Source organism: Chrysoperla carnea, chromosome 2 (assembly GCF_905475395.1).
Source record: "Chrysoperla carnea chromosome 2, inChrCarn1.1, whole genome shotgun sequence".
Lineage (NCBI taxonomy): Eukaryota > Metazoa > Arthropoda > Insecta > Neuroptera > Chrysopidae > Chrysoperla > Chrysoperla carnea.
In genome coordinates, this window is record NC_058338.1 from 30,326,991 (window position 1) to 30,347,001 (window position 20,011).

A 20,011-nucleotide genomic window follows, 5' to 3' on the forward strand; every position below is an offset into this window, starting at 1 on the left:
AATATTTAAAAATACACAGTCACAGCACAAAAACAAAACATACGCACCAAACAACAGTCAGTTAAAAACTGTCGAAAAGTGAAAACATAAACATATAAATGCGCGCTGCCATACCACGCAATTCAAACATCTTTCATTTCAGTTTATTCTTATTTTATTTGTTTCATACAAACAGTACAAACATCATCATAATAATATTCATAATATGCATGCATTTTACTGCTGTTTCAAAATATTCACCTTTTTTTTACCTTTTACCTAGGTATACTAATACCTGTAAGGTTGTAAATTTCTTAAGTACATTTTCTTAAATTTTGCTTTTCAAAAGTCCGATTATTTTATTCAATTGTTTTGAATCATTAACACATGCAGACATCACCTACTGATAATTTCTCAAAACAATACAGCATCTATTGGTAGCTTCTCAAACCATTCTTGCTGAAGCGCTATTTTATTATTTTTATACTCATTAATTTTTAAAACAAATGAATATTATGGAGAGGTTCCCATTACTGCCAATGTTAAAAAAGAGTATACGAGTTTCAAAAGTTTTTCAACGCCTAGTGAATGGGTCTAGTCATAAACGCTCTTCACCTTCATAATTTTGTTTTAAAAATATTCTGTTAGCAAAGCGTAGTTTCGGTCTAAGAACCTTTGGGATATAAGCCCAGCACGCTTCCACTGCGCCACTCTGCTCTGTGTAATTATATCATAATAACATGTACTAATTCTGTTGTAAATACAGTAGTGTTTACAGGACCCAAATACCAGATGGCATTTGTGCCTGTATGCACAAATTTGTGTATTATGCTCATTATATGGTCTAAATCGTACTCATAGAATACTAAACTGTATCTCGTGCGTCAAAAAAACGCACATCTTTAATTTGTTTTTTCTTCCCACTCTAAATATATTTTATAAGTGGAAGCATTTACGTTATCCGTATTATGAGGAAATGTGACGTTCATATCGGCGGATTAACTTAGTAAGCCATCACCTTATCCATCCTCATAAAAGGTTACCATCCTCATGTTATTTAGTGTATTTTTAATTAATTTACCGATATATACATAGGGACAACAAAGTCAACGTTGTTGAATTTTTAATTTGGAAATAATTTCTTATGATTTGCCCGAGCAACGCTATACAATAGTACAATTTGGCTATTTTATTTTCCCTGATACTATTTCATTGCTAAATGGTTTGTATAACCACTATTAGTGATTGTAGAACCACTAATATGAACAAAAGTTTGTGGAATGTTGGTTTCAGTAAATATAATCCAAAATAAAAATATATAATATTTTATTCAAAATATAAAATTTTAATTCAAAAATTTATTCTTTAAATTTCAATTTTTTAGATAATTTTAATTTAGCGATATTAAACAATTCGTAGACTAGATTAACTTAACTAACCATAGTATAATTCTAATTAAATATATTTTAATCTTCAATCACAACGACATAATCCGTTTCAATAGCAGGTTCGGGCAGTTCAATACTAGGGCTATTATCTGAAACAAAAATACCGTTAATTGGACATCAGTCACAACAGCCTCCTTTATGCCAAATTATCCACTAAAAGCGCGGACGTCGAATTGCTTCTCCCTACCATGACTACGCACACAGTCAATACGTGTAAACACTTGTACCTACATTCAAAATACACCCTTTGGACACACTTAATAAATCGTCATTTTTCTTCCACTTCAGTTGGAAATTTCGCAATTCAATAATAATTTTCATTTTAATGAATGTTAAAACTGGAAAATTTGTTTTGCTTATATCTTTTTTCAGAGATAAGTGACAAGGTCCAACAAAATTTTGAGCGTTTGTTATGTAATTCTCAACAGATTTTTTTTCACTCGTTTTATAACATTCTCTCATTTCGTTCATAATGTTACCAACAGTCTAGAAATTATTCATTTTTTAAGAGTAGAGAAAACTATAAAAATTGTATTTACCTCTATTTTGTTCTAATGTTGTGCTTTGGTTTCTATTCAGACTATTTATATTTTCGCTTCGTAATCTATTATCATTAACAAACGGATTTCCATCTAAAATAAAATTTCAAATTAAATAAGATTAAATAAAATGTAGGAAATATAATCAACATACTATTTGTATTCGATTCATTATTTGATTGTTGTTCTATTTCCATACGATCGGAGTCAAGTGGATCTGAAAGAATATACTCTGGTTCGTCACACTCTTTACTAGTGCTCGGAATATTTTGATAGTTGTTAATATTTTGGAGAACACTCGCCCTGAAAATTTTTTTAATTGGTTCTAATTAATGTTTACATTTTTTTGAGTGGTAATGTTGATACTATTGAAGCATTTGGATAGCAGAGAAGAGGTGGATAGAGGATGAAAGTTTAAAGTGAAAATTATTTTGAAGTTTTTCAATCTGACGTATTTTTAGCCACGTATGGCATCGTTAATCGTTACTTAACATTTTAAATTTGGAAGAGTTTCTAGATTAGTATTAGAAAAATCCGCATACTTGTAGAAAATAAATATTTACAGAGATATGTTTACTTCCACTATTATATCGAGTGAAACGAGCAATGAAACTGAAGCCGTCCATGAAAGATTTAAAGGGGAGTTAAGAGGGATAAGTGAGTTCAACTTAAATACAAGATAATTTTACATCAAAGTGGCTGGATAACGGTTAGTGAATGATAAAATCAAAAAGCTTAAATTTAAAGTAGCTATATAAAAATAATAACCACAATTAATTAGTAATATACCTACCATAAATTATATTCAGTTTAAAACTTGTTAGTAAATTGGCTGTCAGTTATATAAATTTCAGGAATCAAAATGTCTAGTATAGTTTAAATTTCAACACTGGTACAATGAGAAAACGTTAGTGTGGCTATTTTAACGCTAGTGTAGTTATTTTAACTCATATTTATGCATTACTTACTTTTGTTTATATTGAGAAAGTTTATTAAAAAATCTAGATGTAGTTGAAAGTTCATTTGAATTTTCTAATGATAAATTTTCTAGATTATGGACTTGCATTTGATTAAATAAAGGATTAAAATTTTTCTTTCTTTTAAACGCTGGAAAATTGGTATACGAATCTCCTACTATAGTTTCATTGTTCATGTTTTTCTTTCTAAAATTATTGCACGTTGTAATAATATAAATATGATTCAATAATTAGAGTTAGTTGTAAATTTAAGATTCTGTATCCTCAAATAATCCTTGGATATTTAATAAAGTAAATAACCTTTTCGTTAAACACTTTTGAGGTTATAATATAAGCAAAAGCTAGCGAAGTTACATGAATGTTTCAATACCTGAGTAAATTTTTTGGATAATTCATTGGATTTAAGTGGTTTGGAAGTGGTTGAATCATTGAATGTAAATTATTTTGAAGTTCCATTGACGTCCCAGCTTGATTCGTTGGATTTAGATGATCTGGAAGCGGTGGCATTGATCGATTCATGAAATATGAACTATTTTGAAGTTCTGAAAAGGAAAACAAATTTTTCAAATAATTTTAAGCAAGCTTATAATGAAACAGTAACTAGGCGGACTGAGTTTTGTTCGTTTTGCGACTGAGCAAAACAATATCTTCCCTCCTAAATACGACTGGAAGTTTTCGACCGAGCATTGAAGAACATTTTCATCAAAATCGTTAGAGCCAATTCCGACATATTTATATATACCTATATATACAGTGTGTTCATTTCAAAATATCCTCCCTTAATAACTCTTGACCTGATGTGAATATTTTTGACTGAATACACGTCGATTTAGATATCGAGGGGAAGTTCAAAAATGGTACCTAAAATTTTCTTGGTACCAATTTTGAACTTCTCCTTTCATATCTAAATCGACGTGTTTTCATTCAAAAAAATAATCACATCAGGTCAAGAGTTATTAAGGGTGGATACCTTCGTTCTTCTGTGTAGTCTATCTTAAGAACCAATCGATCGATTTTATTTTTTTAATTTTGGTTGAATAGAGAATTTAATGCTCTTTCAAATGATGTATAACAAAGTAGAGTGTGCCATTTGAAATTTCAAAGTTAGGGTGGCTAGTGGTGAAAGGGTGAAACCTAAAATTCTCTCGGTACCATTTTTGAACTTCCTCTTCAATATCTAAATCGACGTGTTTTCACATCAGGTTAAAAGTTATTGAGGGTGGATATTTTTGAAATGAACACACTGTATATAAGAACTGCTCGATTAAATATATAATATAAAATACATACGGTGGTTTTTCAATCTTTCCTCTTCCATTTCAAATTCTTGCCAAGCAGCTTCTCTTTCAGAGTCATCTAATTCTTCATCTTCTTGATTTTGAAGTAATTTATCATGTTCATGATAACTAAATACATAATCAGGATATTTTTGCAAGAGAGTTCCTAAAACACGATCTGATGGTACATTTGGTGCCGGGCGCTCCAATTGATTGTAATCAACAAACCTGTAAAATCCAAATTCATAAAAATTATTATTCATGTTATCGGTGGTATGGGGGTTTTAGGGGTAACTAATTTTAAACCAAACTTCCAGAAGAGAAATTAATCTATGTACCAACTTTTGGAGAAGAAAGAATTAACCATAAGTCTAAAAAAACAAAATTTGCATTCTTGCAGTCAGAAGTCGTAAAATATGAAAAAATTATAGTGTTTTGACGTGTAATTTTAAAAATAATCTTGCATGCAGTTGAAAATTCTTATATTTAACATATTTAATTATACAATTAAAATTTGGGTAGGATTTCACTTCATTGTTAACGAGCATAAGGGTAATCTGTTCAGCCTTAACTAACAATTTTGTTTCGAATGTAGTGATACGATTTTTGGTATTTTGACAGCGATAAATAAGCATCACCAGCCCGTTACAATATCAAAAATTTCAATTTCCAGATTTATAAGAATTTTTATTAACTTATGGAAAATTGAAAACTTAAATACTCACGTGAAAAATTCTTTAATTACATTTCCTTTACTGCGATAATGTCTATCTACTTGTTGCTGATCTACGACACGGCATGATATGGCCTGTTTAGTTACACATCTTTCATAGATTTTTTCTTCCATGGCACCCTGTTAAAGTTTGTTTAGATTACGCAATTCTAAATCAGTATTTTCATAAAAACAAAGAAACTTTTCAAATGAATCGTGATCAATTAGATGAATTGAATCAGGTTTATGATTCAGAGTACAATTATAGAATAATTTTTAAACTTACCAATGACACTAGCGAATATACATAACAGTCTTTACTTTGTCCAAAACGATAAATCCGATATACACTTTGCATATCATCCGATGGATTCCATGATGTATCTAATATAACTATACGATTAGCACCCAATAAATTCAATCCTAAGCCAGTCACTTTTGTTGTTGCAATTAATAAACGTAAACGTTGATTACTTTGATCATTAAAATTTTCATAAATTTGATCACGTAATTCCGTTGACGTACTACCATCAACACGTACATAATCAATACCATTCTCAAATTTACTAGAAATAAAATTCTCTATTGGTGCATTTTTTAAAAAGAATTCAACCACATTTAGTATATTGACTGATGTTGAGAATGCAAGTAATTTATCACCGAAAATTTCACACTGATTTAATATATGAAAGAATATCATTAATTTACTGCCACATTCAACACGTTCTAATTCTGTTTTGTCATATAAAGATGTATACCAACTTGAATCTTTTAGTAGATCTCCATCAACTTTATCATTTTCTAGTTGCTCTGCTTGAGAATTATCAAGTTTATTATTTGGTGAGATTTGAGTATCTGGATTTGCATTTTTTGAATTTCGTGTAAATAAACACATTGGATGTGTTGAAATTTTTTTAGCACGTTGATATGTTGATAATAAACGTAATGAATGAATTTGTTTAGCAATTTCAATAAATTTTTTATAAATTGTTACTTGTTCGTTTGACATTTTTATGAAAACAATATAATGAAGTAATGATGGTAAATAGGGTTTTAAAATAGATCCTTCTACACGCTGAAAAAAAAATTAAATTATAGAATTTATCAAACTATTTTCTTATTTTATATTAAAATACTTTCAATTACAACAAATTAGTTTGCGACGATTCGCCAATTTATTTAACTCAATCGAGCTCTAAAAACACACATAGAGTATAAAATAAAGTCGTGCTTAATCTTTGCGAGCGTTTGAAGTAAAAAAAAAAATCATTTAAATAAATATTATTTTTTGGTAAATAGTGCTTTTTCAAAATAATTAATATTAAAGTCCCGGTGCCAATCAACACATAATGACGTTGATAAATATACCTCTGGAAATTATAGTATGAATATATTATGCTTATTGTTAATCTAACAAAAATTTTTAAGTGAGTGGAAAGTTTTAATTGCGCAGGAAAACTTCAATTTCACGGATATCCGCTTTTCTGTTATTCGGAACTGCATGGATATTTTTAAAACTTTTCAATATCCCGTAACGAAATATAATAATATATCGATGGGAAATGATGAATAAGAAATATTTGACAGTCTATGTTTAACATTAACGCTACCGAAAATTAAATATTATAAATACCTGTACAACACCCGATAGTTTTTTATGTAGCACGTGAGCTCTTCGTTTCATCATGCGTATATCACTTGCACTTGAATCTTTTGCTTGCCCTTTGATTATAGGATTTTCAAATCGGTTTGCAAATTCTTTTGCACTTCCCAATAAATTCGGTTTGACCAGATTAATCATACAATAATATTCTTTTAAATTATTTTGCATAGGTGTACCCGTCAGCATAATACGTCGAGCCGTCTTTATTTCAGATATACATTGTGAAATTGCACTTTTACTGTTTTTTAATGTATGTCCTTCATCACAAACTAATATATCGGGACCAGGATTTAAAAGTGCTTTCTTACAAAATTCCCTTAGTTTATTATTTTCTTTAATTGCTGATATTTCAACACCTTTATTTGTTTTATTTGTTGTTAGTGAACGAAATAAACTATAGCTCATAATAAAAACACCACCTTTTTGAAACCATGTTTTAATTTTTCTAAAACGAACTTCAGCAGCCAATTTTCCAATTACTGAATCTACTGTAAATAGTTTATTTAATTTAGATAGCCATCTATTAAATTCTCTCTCCCAATTTTTTATTGTTGTAATTGGTGCAAGTATTAAAGCTCTTTTAACTGCTGTTTCTGGGTAAGAAAATAATGTGTAGAGCAAAGTTACGACCTAAAAAAATTTTTTAACCAATTGTTTGTTATACAGTCGTAGTTGCTACACATTTTGATAAGATGTCAGCTTATTAACAGAAAGACTAAATCAAATTTTTTTACAGTCTGCCAATGACAGAGAACATCTATACAGCCATAAGCAACAGAAAAATGTATAAAATAACATTCATAACGAATTAATGTAAAACTCAGAGAAAAATTTTTGACAGTCTGTGATTCATTTGAATAAAAGGCAAGACAAACTTTAACATAACCATTAACTGCCTCCCTCTAGAGATTCACAAAAATGATTCAAAGTTTATTCATTTGATTTAAAAATGAAAAATTCTACTGAATTCAAAATTCCATTTCAAACTTTTATTTTCGAAAGTAACTTGTTAAAATATTCATTAACGATGTGCTAGTATGTTCGGTAAACGTTTCCCAGGTATTTTTACTGTCTGATTATATGAAAGAAATCACTGCACCTTTCATATATACCCAAATTCTACTGTAAAAATAAGTTCGTGGCCTAAAAGCTAATGTGAAAGTATGAATAGATGTAATAATGTTATAATTGAAGTTTTAGAGTGTTTTGCAGTATAAAAATAGTCGATTCACCCGTCACTGTAATTGAAATACGCGTAAAAGTTGTTTTAATAAGGTAATAAATAAATATTGATATAAATAAATGTTATCTTCTTCAAAAAGTTATTAGAATTGCTTTATCTAAATTCTAAAGAATCATCAATAATCAATTAAGCAAAATGTACCATCTCTAAATCTGTCAAATGAGGTCGCATGCGTTAGAAAAGCGCAAAAATTATGTTTGGCCTTTTTAGGAATTTTAGCAAAATGACCCTTTAAAATTTTTTTTCTTGTACTTCTTATTATGTATCTTTCAGGTTGCCTCCCTCTGGCCTAATTGCTGACGATGCCTCTGCCAATATCAGTAAAAAAAAATATTGTTAAAGTTTGTACATGAGAAAACCATCTGCCAGATCTCAAATGAATGGCAGACTGTAAAAAGTTTTTTTTTCTGTTGTATGTGGCTGTATATATGCCGTCTATCATTGGCAGACTGTAAAAAATTGATTATGTTTTTCTGTTACGAGCTGACAGTCTATTGACTAATGTAAATATAAATACTGAGATGTTTATAATGTAGCTCATGATTTTCAATGAATTATATTTAAGTTTTTAGGTTAAAACAAATAGACTGAGATATAGTGACAGATTACAGCCAACGATTTCCTAGAGTGTACCTCAGAAAATACTGTGTATGAAAAAACTAATATACAGAGCAGGAAATTTTTTTATACTACCAAAATTGGACACATAAATAATATAATTGCTTCTGTCTCAAGTATTAATTAGCTTACAATACTGAAAAGCATGTGCTCGGAGGCATTCGGAAAATGAAATCTATCACTATACAGCCAGCCTAAATTATAAAAGGTTTTGTTTTCGTTTATGAAATTTAACATTCATGAATTCTTTAATTTTTTTTAGATACCTGCAAAGTTTTCCCAAGTCCCATGCAATGCGCAAGAACACACCCAGATCCACGACTGTTGGAAATTAAATCAATACTCTCATAGCATGAATCCCACATGAACTTCACACCTTCTTTTTGATGGTCTTTCAATACTTTGAATAATTCTGGATGAACTTGTATTCTCGGCTTTTTAGTTTCCATATTATATTCTAATATCAATGTTTTCGGAATATCTTCTCCTTGTTCAATAGACAATTGTGAAGACTTGAAACAATTTTTTTTAAATTTTAGAACCATACTATTTAATTATGTTATCAAAATGAACTACTTAGTTTAGATAGTAATTAGTCCAATTGGAATCGCATTTAAGTAGAAAATGCACAAATAAGAAGACCTCATTTTAAAATTAATTTAAGTTTTCAATACTTACCATACTATTTCTTTGCGTCAAACGGAACATTCTCTCTTTTTCTTCTTCATTGGCTTTTTTTGTAGCTACTGCTAATTCTTTGTACGACATCACCTGTAGTAATTCATTAAAATATTACATTACAGAAATACTTTTAAAATATATGATATTACTTTGGTTCTTCTTTTACGTTGCGTTGTTTTGTCTGCTTCAGCTTCATGTCCAGATAACTCATCGGATGAAACGCTCTCACTTGAAATAGCTACAGTTATAGTTTTATTCGATTTATCTTTTCGATTTATCATCTCCAATAAATCTCTGCAAAATAATTTTGTTGTTGTTAAGAATCTACTCAGTTTTTTAAAAATATTTTTAATTTTTGCTTACTTTTGTTTCTTCTTTTTGATGTCATTTCTATCGTTGTTTTCTTTATTATCATCGGTTATAATTACATCATCATCTTCAGACTCATTATCTTCTATTATTTCTACATCACTACTTCCAGAATTGCGTTTGCTAAAAAATTTAAATATTTGAACTATTTTTAAATTATTTAACAATTTACCAAAATCGATAATCAAAAATATATGAAAAATGTAAACAAAAAGCAGAAAAAAAGGCGAAGAATAACTTTATTATTTTTGTTAGATGGTTCAACAAAAGATGAAACAAGGAGCGATTTGTTCTTTTTAAATAAACATTCTCAATTTTAACTATTATTTATTACAAAATTATTTTTTGATTTTGTAGATTTTGCTAGAAACTAGATAGTTCATTTGAAAGATTTGTGACGTACTGTTTTCACCTTTAAACTGATTGACTTGACTTTTATGGTATACTAATGATCTGGTCCAATTTCGGACGAGTGCATAGATGGATACCTGGTTTACCCTCGAGAAGGTCACGGCCTATAGAATTTTGTATATATTAACAATTTGTAACATCTAAAAATATGTATGTATATATGTATAGAACTTTAGAATTTATTATTTTCACAATTTAAGAAATTTTAATTAGGATGTACTATACGTATAGAAGGAGTTAGCGGATAAACCAACAGGCAGGCGCGAATAGCAATTTTCTTTTATATGAATAGATAATATTTGTTAAAATTGATCTTCATAGTTTTAATATGGATATTTTTCATATTTTAGTTTTAATTATTGAGAATATAACAGCTCTTTAAACATCCTCTCTGATAAATAATTTAAAAAGATAGAGTGAATTAACTAAGAAATGTTATCGATATTTTGTTTCTGTCATCGATATTTCATAGCAAACAAATTTCTTCATTCTTTCAAAATATTTTCATGAATTTTCATTTTTCCTTTCAAGTTTTATGTACACAAGGCAAAACCATTTCAAATGTATTTAAATTGTAATTATAAGACAAAATAAATTTAAATATACAGTAGAATCTCGATAACTTAAACCTCGGTAACATAAAAACCTCTGTTACATACTTCAAAAAATACTATGTTCCCTTCCCATCAGAGCCCAAAACATCTATAGCTTAAAATACGTAACCTCTATAACTTAAATAAATAATCTCTGTATAGGCCCTCAGTAACTACATAGAAACATGTACATACCTCTATATTAACTAGGGTACATAGAAACATGTACATACCTCTATATTAACCTTTACCTAACATAGACCCTTGATAACTTAAAACCTCTATAACTTAAAATATTTTGTGTTTCCCTTGGACTTTAACTTATCGAGATTCTACTGTATTTGGTTAAAACAAATTTTTTCAATTTTTACCCCAGATATATGTTTTTTGAGAAACTAAAATCCTTCAAAAATATCTACTACTAACATAAGTGTATTTAATGTTTATCTTACCTTTTGTACTTATCCTTTTTATTATCATTTAAATTAAATCGTAACAGTGGATCATTTCGCCAGTCATCACCAGATGAACTTTTCGCCTGAAAAATGGGTGAAACATTTTTTTTGCGTATGTTTACAGATAAAAACATAAGTAAAATAAATTTTTTTATGTACATACGTTAGTTTTGTCTGATAATAACTCCGATACGTCACTTCCATTTTCTGTTTTTTGTGTGTTTCCATCTTTTTTTTTTGTTTCATTAGATTTACGTCTTTTTTTAACTCGAATCTCCTCATCTGAACTATCTGTAGACGATTCGTCAGATGATTTACCACTTATAGAACTCATGTCACTAATGTCTGGTACATAGTCACTTACATTTTCATCACTAAGTTTAAAATCATCATCTTCATCATCGCTATTAATTGAACTGTCAGAATTACTGCTGCTGCTATCACTATCGCTACTTGAAGATGAACTGGATAACGATTGTCTTTTCTTAGGCGATTTATGCTTTTTCTTCGGTCTCGCCATTGACTCGTTAGAAGAACTTGTACTAATTCGACGACGTTTTCGATCAAGGGAAGATATATTTAATAACCTAAAAAAAATTTAAAAATCCTTCAGATTGATTATAGATGGCATAGAGTTCAGGATATAAAGATCTAAATCAGTTCAATAAATTTTTATTATGTTTCGATCACAAGAATTATCGTTGAAATAAATCTATTTAAATGATATTTCTGTACGATCAAATAAGCCTCGACCTGTGTGAAATCGGCATAAAAATTTTTAATGGAAACCTCCTCATTTTTTATAACATCTTTATCAAATAAATTCCTCATAAATTGAATGGAAAATTCTATGCATGTTGGCAGGTATAACTGTATTTTCATGGATCTTTCGGATTGTAATTGTTTTTCGAGAAAGTTATCTCCGTAAAGAAATAAATTTTAGTCTAAACCTTTTATAAGGTTTTAAGTTTTAACAATTACTTTGTATAATTACAGATATATTCTTCCATTTAATTTCTGCCGAAATATAAAATTTGCGAAAAATTATTTCGGAAAAAAATTAACTAATTTTGTTAGAGAGTAGAATATGAAATATCTTGTTGTAGAATATGAAATTTCGAAGTCAACTTCCACATTGTAATTCTAGGTCAAACGAATATGTCTGGTTTTACAAATTTTTATTAAACCTAATCGTATTTAATCGAAATTGCTACAATTTAAGCTTTAATTAAATAATTACATTTCCAATGTCTTAAATTATACACAAATTGAAGTATTCTGACGTATAGAGGTATTTCGATATATTAAAGAATTTATCTATCGAAAATTATTTTATGCAAGGATACCTTAGTATACTTTCTTTTCAATCACTCTTTAACATTAATAAATCAAATAAAAACTCACTTGTTTATATCATCTGTACTGCTTGCAGAAGAACTTTGTATTTTATCTGGAAGGTTTGAAAAATCCATTTTTTCTAGTTGAACGACGCATTTTTGAAATTTTTCAGTTAAATTATCCGAATCTGATGCAGATTTTGATTTTTCATCTAATATATTGAGTTTTATAATTTTACCATGTGATCGACTCTGTAAAGCTATTTGAATATAAGGATTAGGAACTTCCATAAATTAACGTTTCTTACAATAAATTATTGAAAACAAGTGAGGGCAAACAATTGACTGAGTTAATTGTTGAAATACCCCTGTATAGAAAGTGTTAAATATCAGTGCTTGTTATCATTTTCTTATAAATTTCTTAAAAGAGTTTAAAAAACCAACACCATGTTATTTGATTTTCGAAAGTATTTACTATACGTAAAGTTAATCGCGAATACCAAAATTTTGTTCGTAGCATCAACATTTTTAGGCGTTACAAATTTGAGAATAAACTTACATATATACAGGGTATAAGTTATATAATCAATTCAAAATCAAAATAACGGTATCGTGCCTAAACTTTTATAGAATATTAAAATAACGTATAGAATATTAAAATTTTCTAAAATTACCTTCATTTTCAAAATTATCTATGGAATTGTAACTTTTTTCGGAATCAGACGATTCACTCGAGGCACTGTCATCACAAATATTTTTAAGTGCTTGTTTATATTTTAATTTTAATTCTTCATCCGATATATCAATATCCGATAGTAACTCGTCAATGTCATCCATATCTTTTTCACTACTTGTGTCATGCTCAGAATTATGTTCTATATCTTCTAAATCAACGGACAAATTACTATCATTATCAAGTGGTTCTGTATTTTTCTCAAAGATTGATGATTTTTCACTATCCGTTAATAATATTTGTGTTTCAATTCTAGCCATTTTTTCTTCATCCATACTTGACGAATTTTCGTTTAAATCCGGTAAAATATTATCTGTTGTATTTTCATTATCATGTGGTTTACGATCAATTTCAACATAATTCTTTTCAGATTCTGATAAGTTAAAGTAATCAAAACTACTTTTATTTTCTTCAGCGATGTCAACTAGTTTGTTACCCGCAGAAATAGTATCTTGAGTTAAAAGCTCATCATTTATTTGATTTAGTTTATCATTTACTAAATCTTCACTGTTGTTCTGAGACGTACAGCTCAGAGGTAGATTTTGAATATTTGAATCCAAATCAGTGGTTTGAGACGATGTTTCAGGTTTAATTTCTTCATCATTACGGAATTTTTCATTAGGGTTTTGAAGATTATCCTCAGAAACAGAATTTTGTGTTAAAACCTCATCTTTAATTTGGTTTATTTTATCCTTGAATAAATTTTCAGTATTATAAAAATATCGTAGAGGAAGCCTATCAACATTTTCATCCGCATTAATCAGTTGAGATGAAGTTTCAAATTTAATTTCGCCATCGTTTAATATATTTTCTATTTCATTATTTACTGATTTATTAGTGGCTTGTGACAAAATCTCAGATTTAATATCTTCATCCATTTCCATATTTTCTGATCTATGAGGCGTTTGAGATAAAATCTCAGATTTAATTTCATTGTCATTGTTAGTTACTTTTTCGTGATCACATTGGCACTTTTGTGGTGAAGTTTCTGATTGTATTCTATTAGTTGAATTTAATAATTCTAAATTTTTCGGTGCAGGCACTTCATTATGATTCTCAGTCTGTAATTCTATAGGTTGAACATTATTTTCATCCACGAGATCATTATTTTCAAACGATTTATCATGAATATCACTCAACTTTAATAATGCGGTATCAATTTCATTATTTTCACTCTCAAATAACGAAACATATTCAGATTCACTTATAGAAGTTTCACCTATGTTTTCGTTATTTTCATCTTGAATGTTGCCATTTTCATTAATGATTTGTGAGTTTTCACTTATGTTATCCGAATTTTCTGTTTGGAAAAGTAAATTATCAGTTACGTTTAAATGAGATATATAATTTTAATACACCATCACCAATATTTCATAAGTGACATTCCCCTAGTAAAAAAACCACCGAATAAATTTTTAGAGTTTAAAGAGGGATAATTCCTGCTCATAAATAATAAAAATATTTCCCCCAATTTCTGATAACACAGGTCTGCAACCAAAAATTTTCTGATAGATTTTGACCTCCCAAAAACATAAAAAATATTCTAAACATTCTATCACACAGGTTTTCATAGATATTAGTAACAACATAAACTAGTCTTTAAGTAGTATTATATAGTCTTTTATAGTAATATTATATTAAACTAGTCTTAAAGTATTATTATTACACAATGAAAATAAATTAGCTTCGCTTCCAATAGGGTATTCTGTGCATATGGAAGGAAACTAACCGTAATAATTTGGCCATTATCCTGGAAAGAATCAAATATCAAGACCATTAATGGATGGTTTGTGGGGACTTTTGGGTCAGAAGGCAGGCTATACTAAATACCCTCGCTTCTTATGTTTATGGGATAGTAGAGCCAGAGAACAGCATTGGACTAAAAGTGATTGGCCACCCCGAGAAACTTTAAATCCTGGAGAGAAAAATGTTATCAATACTACTTTGGTGCCGCCAGAAAAAGTTTCACCAGGATGTCCGCGCGATATCGAGAGACGGTACCAAGGAAGATGGGATGTCACTATGCTTGCAGGCTACTGTGTAATTTTTAATAAACGAGTGCTTTTACCAATTTTTTGTTTTTGAATTTGCAAAAAAAAAACCTTACGTGATAGAAAAAAATGGCCATCATTTCTGAAATCAGCGCATTCTAAAACATATAATTTAGTAAAAATATCTCATGCAGCTGACAAAAAATTTTTTTTGTAGACCTGTGTAATTAATAAATACATATTAAACATTTTTGGACCCACCATAACGAAGCCGCATATAAAGTTTAGGTATGGTAAACAATAAACTCTACTAATACATAATGTGGTTTATTACAAAATAAACTATGAAAAAACTATATATCTTACCTGCAGAATTGTCTTCCACAATACTAGGTGCAGGACTATTTAATTCATGAAGCGAAAGTGTGCTATTCAATATACCAGATTTTACTGATTTAGGATCCAATAAATTTTGTTTACTAACTATTTCAGAAGCATATGAACATTGTGAATTATAGTGTGGTTCTAAAAGTTCATATGAATCATATACATAATTATCAGGAATAATTTCTGAATACCTTTTTCGCCATTGAAAAAATTCATGTTCAAACGTTCTATAATAATCTTTCATGTTTGCTTCACTATACTTTTGGATTAATTGCAGTTTGGCAATACAATATTGAATTTTATGAAATGATGTCAGAAATTCTCTTTTTACTTTACGTTTTTTAAATACTTCTAATGTATCAATCATTGTTTTTGCAAAATATTGTAAAGTATTGATATAATTATTTAAAAATTGTGCAGCATCTTCATACTGTTTTTCCGTAAGTTCTGTCATGCTAATGTTTTATTTGTAAAAACTAAATTATTAATATGTATAAAACCACTTGAGTAACAGAAAACTTTATTCTTTTTCAATATTCTAGGCTAAAACCTGGCTTTAAAATATTATCATTTTTATTTTTAAGCTAGTAGATACTAGATAACAAATAATCAACATCCGTGATTCCATAACCTCAAAAAATAATATTATTTGACAATAGGAAAAGGTTGACGGACCAGCTGTGAGCCTGACTGACATTGCAATGGGTTTGTTCAGCATAAAATGCGCATTATGGGGTTAGAAAAAGGTGATATTTTCATATATTTAAAATAAAAATATATGGATAATGCCTTAGCAGAATGACAAAGGTTCATTTTTGGCCTTACTAACTTATATATATGTTAAAATAAATATAGAGGGAGGATTCGATGTAATAATGGTTCCAATATTAGAAAGAGATAAAAAACAAGTGAAAACAAACAATTGACTGAGCTAATTGTTGAAATACCTTGTATAGACAGTTCTAATAACACAATCGTTTGTTTTTTGACGTCACGTAAATAAAGAAAGAATTCCACTCTTAAATAGCAGCACACACATAACTGATATTCCCATATTAATACATACTATTGCACCTAATTAGCGCCCTCGTAAACAAACAGTGATATTTATAAGAAACTGTTTCACACAAAAGTTGTTTATTTATTTATAAGGAACATTTTTTACATTTAAACATTTGTTCTATCTCTAACGGTTTACAAGATGGGTCCCAAGACCCAATTGACCTATGTTGCTCATTTACGAACTCGACCTTACTTTTTACATCTTAAGCACACTATAAAAATTTCAGCTTGATATCTCTTTTCGTTTTTGAGTAATCTTGATGACAGACAGACAGACGACAGACGACAGACAGACAGACATACGGAAATGGACTAATTAGGTAATTTTATGAACACCTATAACAAAATTTTTTTCGTAGCATCAATATTTTTAAGCGTTACAAACTTGGGACTAAACTTAATATACCATGTATATTTCATATACATGGTATAAAAAAGTTGCGGTGGAGTTATCTCTGTCATATGTCTATGGTCATCTCTCAGTGCAACCAAGATAGCTCTACCTTAGATTCAGAGACTATCTCTTTCTAAAGATGGCACAACATTTCAACACAGGAAGTATATGCATCGCACCGTCTAGTATTATTATGTCTATGGTACAATCATAATGTATATACCATAGAGATAATACATATAGAGAACGCGAGGGATCTACTATCCTGTGAGTGGATGCTCACAGGATGATGAACGAAAGAGAAGACTGCTAGTAAGATGCTCTGTGTCCTTGTCATAATATGATATATTTAGGTATAGAGATTTTGTGTCTGCTATTGTATTTGCATTATTATACTATGCATATATGAAATATACATAGTATATTAAGTTTAGTCCCAAGTTTGTAACGCTTAAAAATAATGATGCTAGGAAAAAAATTTTGTCATAGCTGTTCATAAAATCACCTAATTAGTCCATTTCCGGTTGTCCGTCCGTCCGTCCGTCTGTGGACACGATAACTCAAAAACGAAAAAAGATATCGAGCTGAAATTTTTACAGCGTACTCAGGACGTAAAAAGTGAGGTCAAGTTCGTAAATGAGCATCATGGGTCAATTGGGTCTTGGGTCCGTAGGACCCATCTTGTAAACCATTAGAGATAGAACAAAAGTTTAAATGTAAAAAATGTTCCTTATAAAAAAATAAACAACTTTTGTTTGAAACATTTTTTTGTAAACATCACTGTTTACCCACGAAGGCGTTAATTAGGTGCAAATTTTATAGTATGTATTAATATAGGAATATCAGTGTGAGTGTGTGTATTTAAAAGTGAATATCTTTTGTTATTTACGTGACGTCAAAAAAAACAAACAATTGCGCATCAACACTGTCTATACATTTTTGTATGTGTTATGTGATAAAGAAGTCAACACTGACTATGCATGGTATTTCAACAATTAACTCAGTCAATTGTTTCTTTTCACTTGTATTTTGTATGTAATGGACAAGGACACAGGGGAACTCACTGGCACTTACCGGCTAGCGTTTTCTGTATTACTTCTATGGAAATACAATAGAATACAATCAAGTCGCGTTCTAAATATTGTACTAGTTATCTATCTTAATACATGAAGGAAAGTCGGGTTTGTTAAACCATTTATAACTCGAGAACAGCTCGGCAGTTTGCATGGTTTTTAATTTTTTTTTATTTGTCTCCAACTCGAATCACAGAATAACTATTAAAAAAGCAATTCGGAAAAGGAGCCTTTATTAAACGAAAAATGGATTTATTTAGGAAGGTAATTAAAACAATCTCAATATATTTTATGTGTGGAATTTTATTTTAATATCTCTGCAGTACAGATGGAAATATATTTTCGAAATATGTCTAAATAGTTTGATAATATTGTACAACAACAATAATAATATTTATGAATTTTATATACTTTTTTTTAATAATATTCATCATTTGGCATTTCGCCACAGAATTTGAATAATTTCTTTATTTAGAGAGAAAATTTTATTTTATTTTTTTCATTTATTTATTACTATTTTTTTAAAACATGAAATAATAATATTTCAATTATATACTATAAAAAAATATTTATCAAAATGGTGGTTAGTCGTAATAATAATTTTCTTCTGAAAATTTCTATTATACAATAAAGTTATTTGATTAATTCCAAATTATGTAAATGTTAAGCTGCGACCAAACAAGAAGGCGAATACCACACAACAACGAAGGTAGGCTACCCTATCTTCGTTGTTGTGTGATGATCGACTTCGTATCTAGCCACAGTTTTAGGGTTCAGCTCTATTATTTGCTTCAAGCGACTTTAAACCATAGAGGTAATATAACAACCTCTTTGCTTTAACCACTGGCGAACGGCAAAAAAGTTACGGCAAACTAAAAAAGACCTATGTTTAGTTACTTTAGCGTCATACTCGTGAACAGATATGATTTCTGGTTGGTTCCATTTTTTAGTACTAATCAATTAGAAGTTATTTTTTGTTACCGTTTATTATCATGATAAGCAAATATTGCTTCGTTTTATTAACGAGTTTAAAGCCGCTTGACGCGACGATGGAGCCAAGCCCTTAATTTCATTAGTTTGGGTATGTAATGTTACGTTTAATATTTTATATGTGTTAATTGAAAATAAAATACAGCGAAATGATATTAAGGATTAACCGTTACTTTTAGCTGCTAATTTTTTTGCTTTTATAACTTAAACAATGTATATTATTTAAAGAAATGAATTTCTATCTCTCTTTCATTTTAAAATCAACTAAAGATCTTGCTCAGGGGTGAAATTAAAAGATCCGTTATATCTGAAATTTTTAAAGCTATTAAAGAATTTTAGGTTTATCTGATAAGATTAAAAATAAATATTTTAAGAGAGTCTAAGTGTTTTATTATTATTATCTTACGATAAATTTATAGAGTTCCTATCTTTCATTAGATTTATTTCACAGAAATAAGAAAAAGTTGTTTTGTTATCGTATGTCTTGAAAATGAAAAGTTTCTTACCAAAAGTTTTATGAACTTGTATCTTATTTCAAGGAAATGAAGCCAATATTAAAATATTTTCTTATTTCTATGCAAAGAATCTCACATTAAAGTTTTTTGCAATATTATTGATAAACTCTGAAACCCAAAGTCTATACTATATGTTTACTAAATGAAACAATTTTTCACTCCACTAGATACAATTAAAAGTTTTATAACTTTTTTGGAAACCGTGGCGAAATTAAATTAATGTATGTCAGAGCCTAATGCCTTATAGTACTCTTTCAAGGCCCAGCGACATATTAATTTTGAAAATAATATAATTTTTGATGAATTATTTATGTTATGTTTGATATTAATAATTAATTGAATAAGAAAGTTACTGATTTTATTAAAAATACGATTTGGACATCCCCGGGCAGCTCTTTAAAATACGCTTAACTAATCACTTTATTTTTGGAACGTTTTTCTGTAATACTTCAATAAACAGTTTTTAACACAGCTCGGAATAAATTGATTTGCTGATAGTAAAAAAAAATTAAATTGAAAGACTAATAATTTTTTTAAATAAATAAAAATAACCTACATAAATTG

General features: G+C 29.0%; 1 protein-coding gene across 2 annotated transcripts; it reads right to left on the reverse strand.

Annotated features, from left to right (window-relative positions):
• Positions 1-1,382: 1,382 nt before the first annotated feature.
• On the reverse strand, positions 1,383-15,733 carry LOC123292453 (transcriptional regulator ATRX-like). 2 transcript variants are annotated; one of them, XM_044873120.1, is made up of 18 exons: positions 15,393-15,733; positions 12,977-14,335; positions 12,370-12,562; positions 11,129-11,552; positions 10,963-11,048; positions 9,501-9,629; positions 9,287-9,431; positions 9,135-9,227; positions 8,723-8,968; positions 6,566-7,225; positions 5,219-6,007; positions 4,946-5,073; positions 4,234-4,448; positions 3,314-3,485; positions 2,935-3,129; positions 2,121-2,269; positions 1,967-2,059; positions 1,383-1,516 (listed from the first exon to the last, which is right to left on the reverse strand). In XM_044873120.1, the coding sequence occupies exons 1-18, from the start codon at positions 15,655-15,657 to the stop codon at positions 1,446-1,448; spliced, it is 5,412 nt and encodes a 1,803-aa protein (XP_044729055.1). In that variant the 5' UTR covers positions 15,658-15,733; the 3' UTR covers positions 1,383-1,445. The 2 variants fall into 2 exon arrangements, with proteins under 2 accessions (XP_044729055.1, XP_044729056.1); XM_044873121.1 differs by lacking the exon at positions 2,935-3,129.
• Between the last annotated feature and the right edge of the window lie 4,278 nt (positions 15,734-20,011).

Coding starts and splice junctions, on each gene's coding strand:
- LOC123292453 (XM_044873120.1), bottom strand. CDS start 15,657: ATGAAAGATTATTATAGAACGTTTGAACATGAATTTTTTCAATGGCGA. Junction 11,049..11,128: donor TATTATCAGACAAAACTAAC/GTATGTACATAA, acceptor CCCATTTTTCAG/GCGAAAAGTTCATCTGGTGA. Junction 3,130..3,313: donor TATCCAAAAAATTTACTCAG/GTATTGAAACAT, acceptor CAATAATTTTAG/AAAGAAAAACATGAACAATG.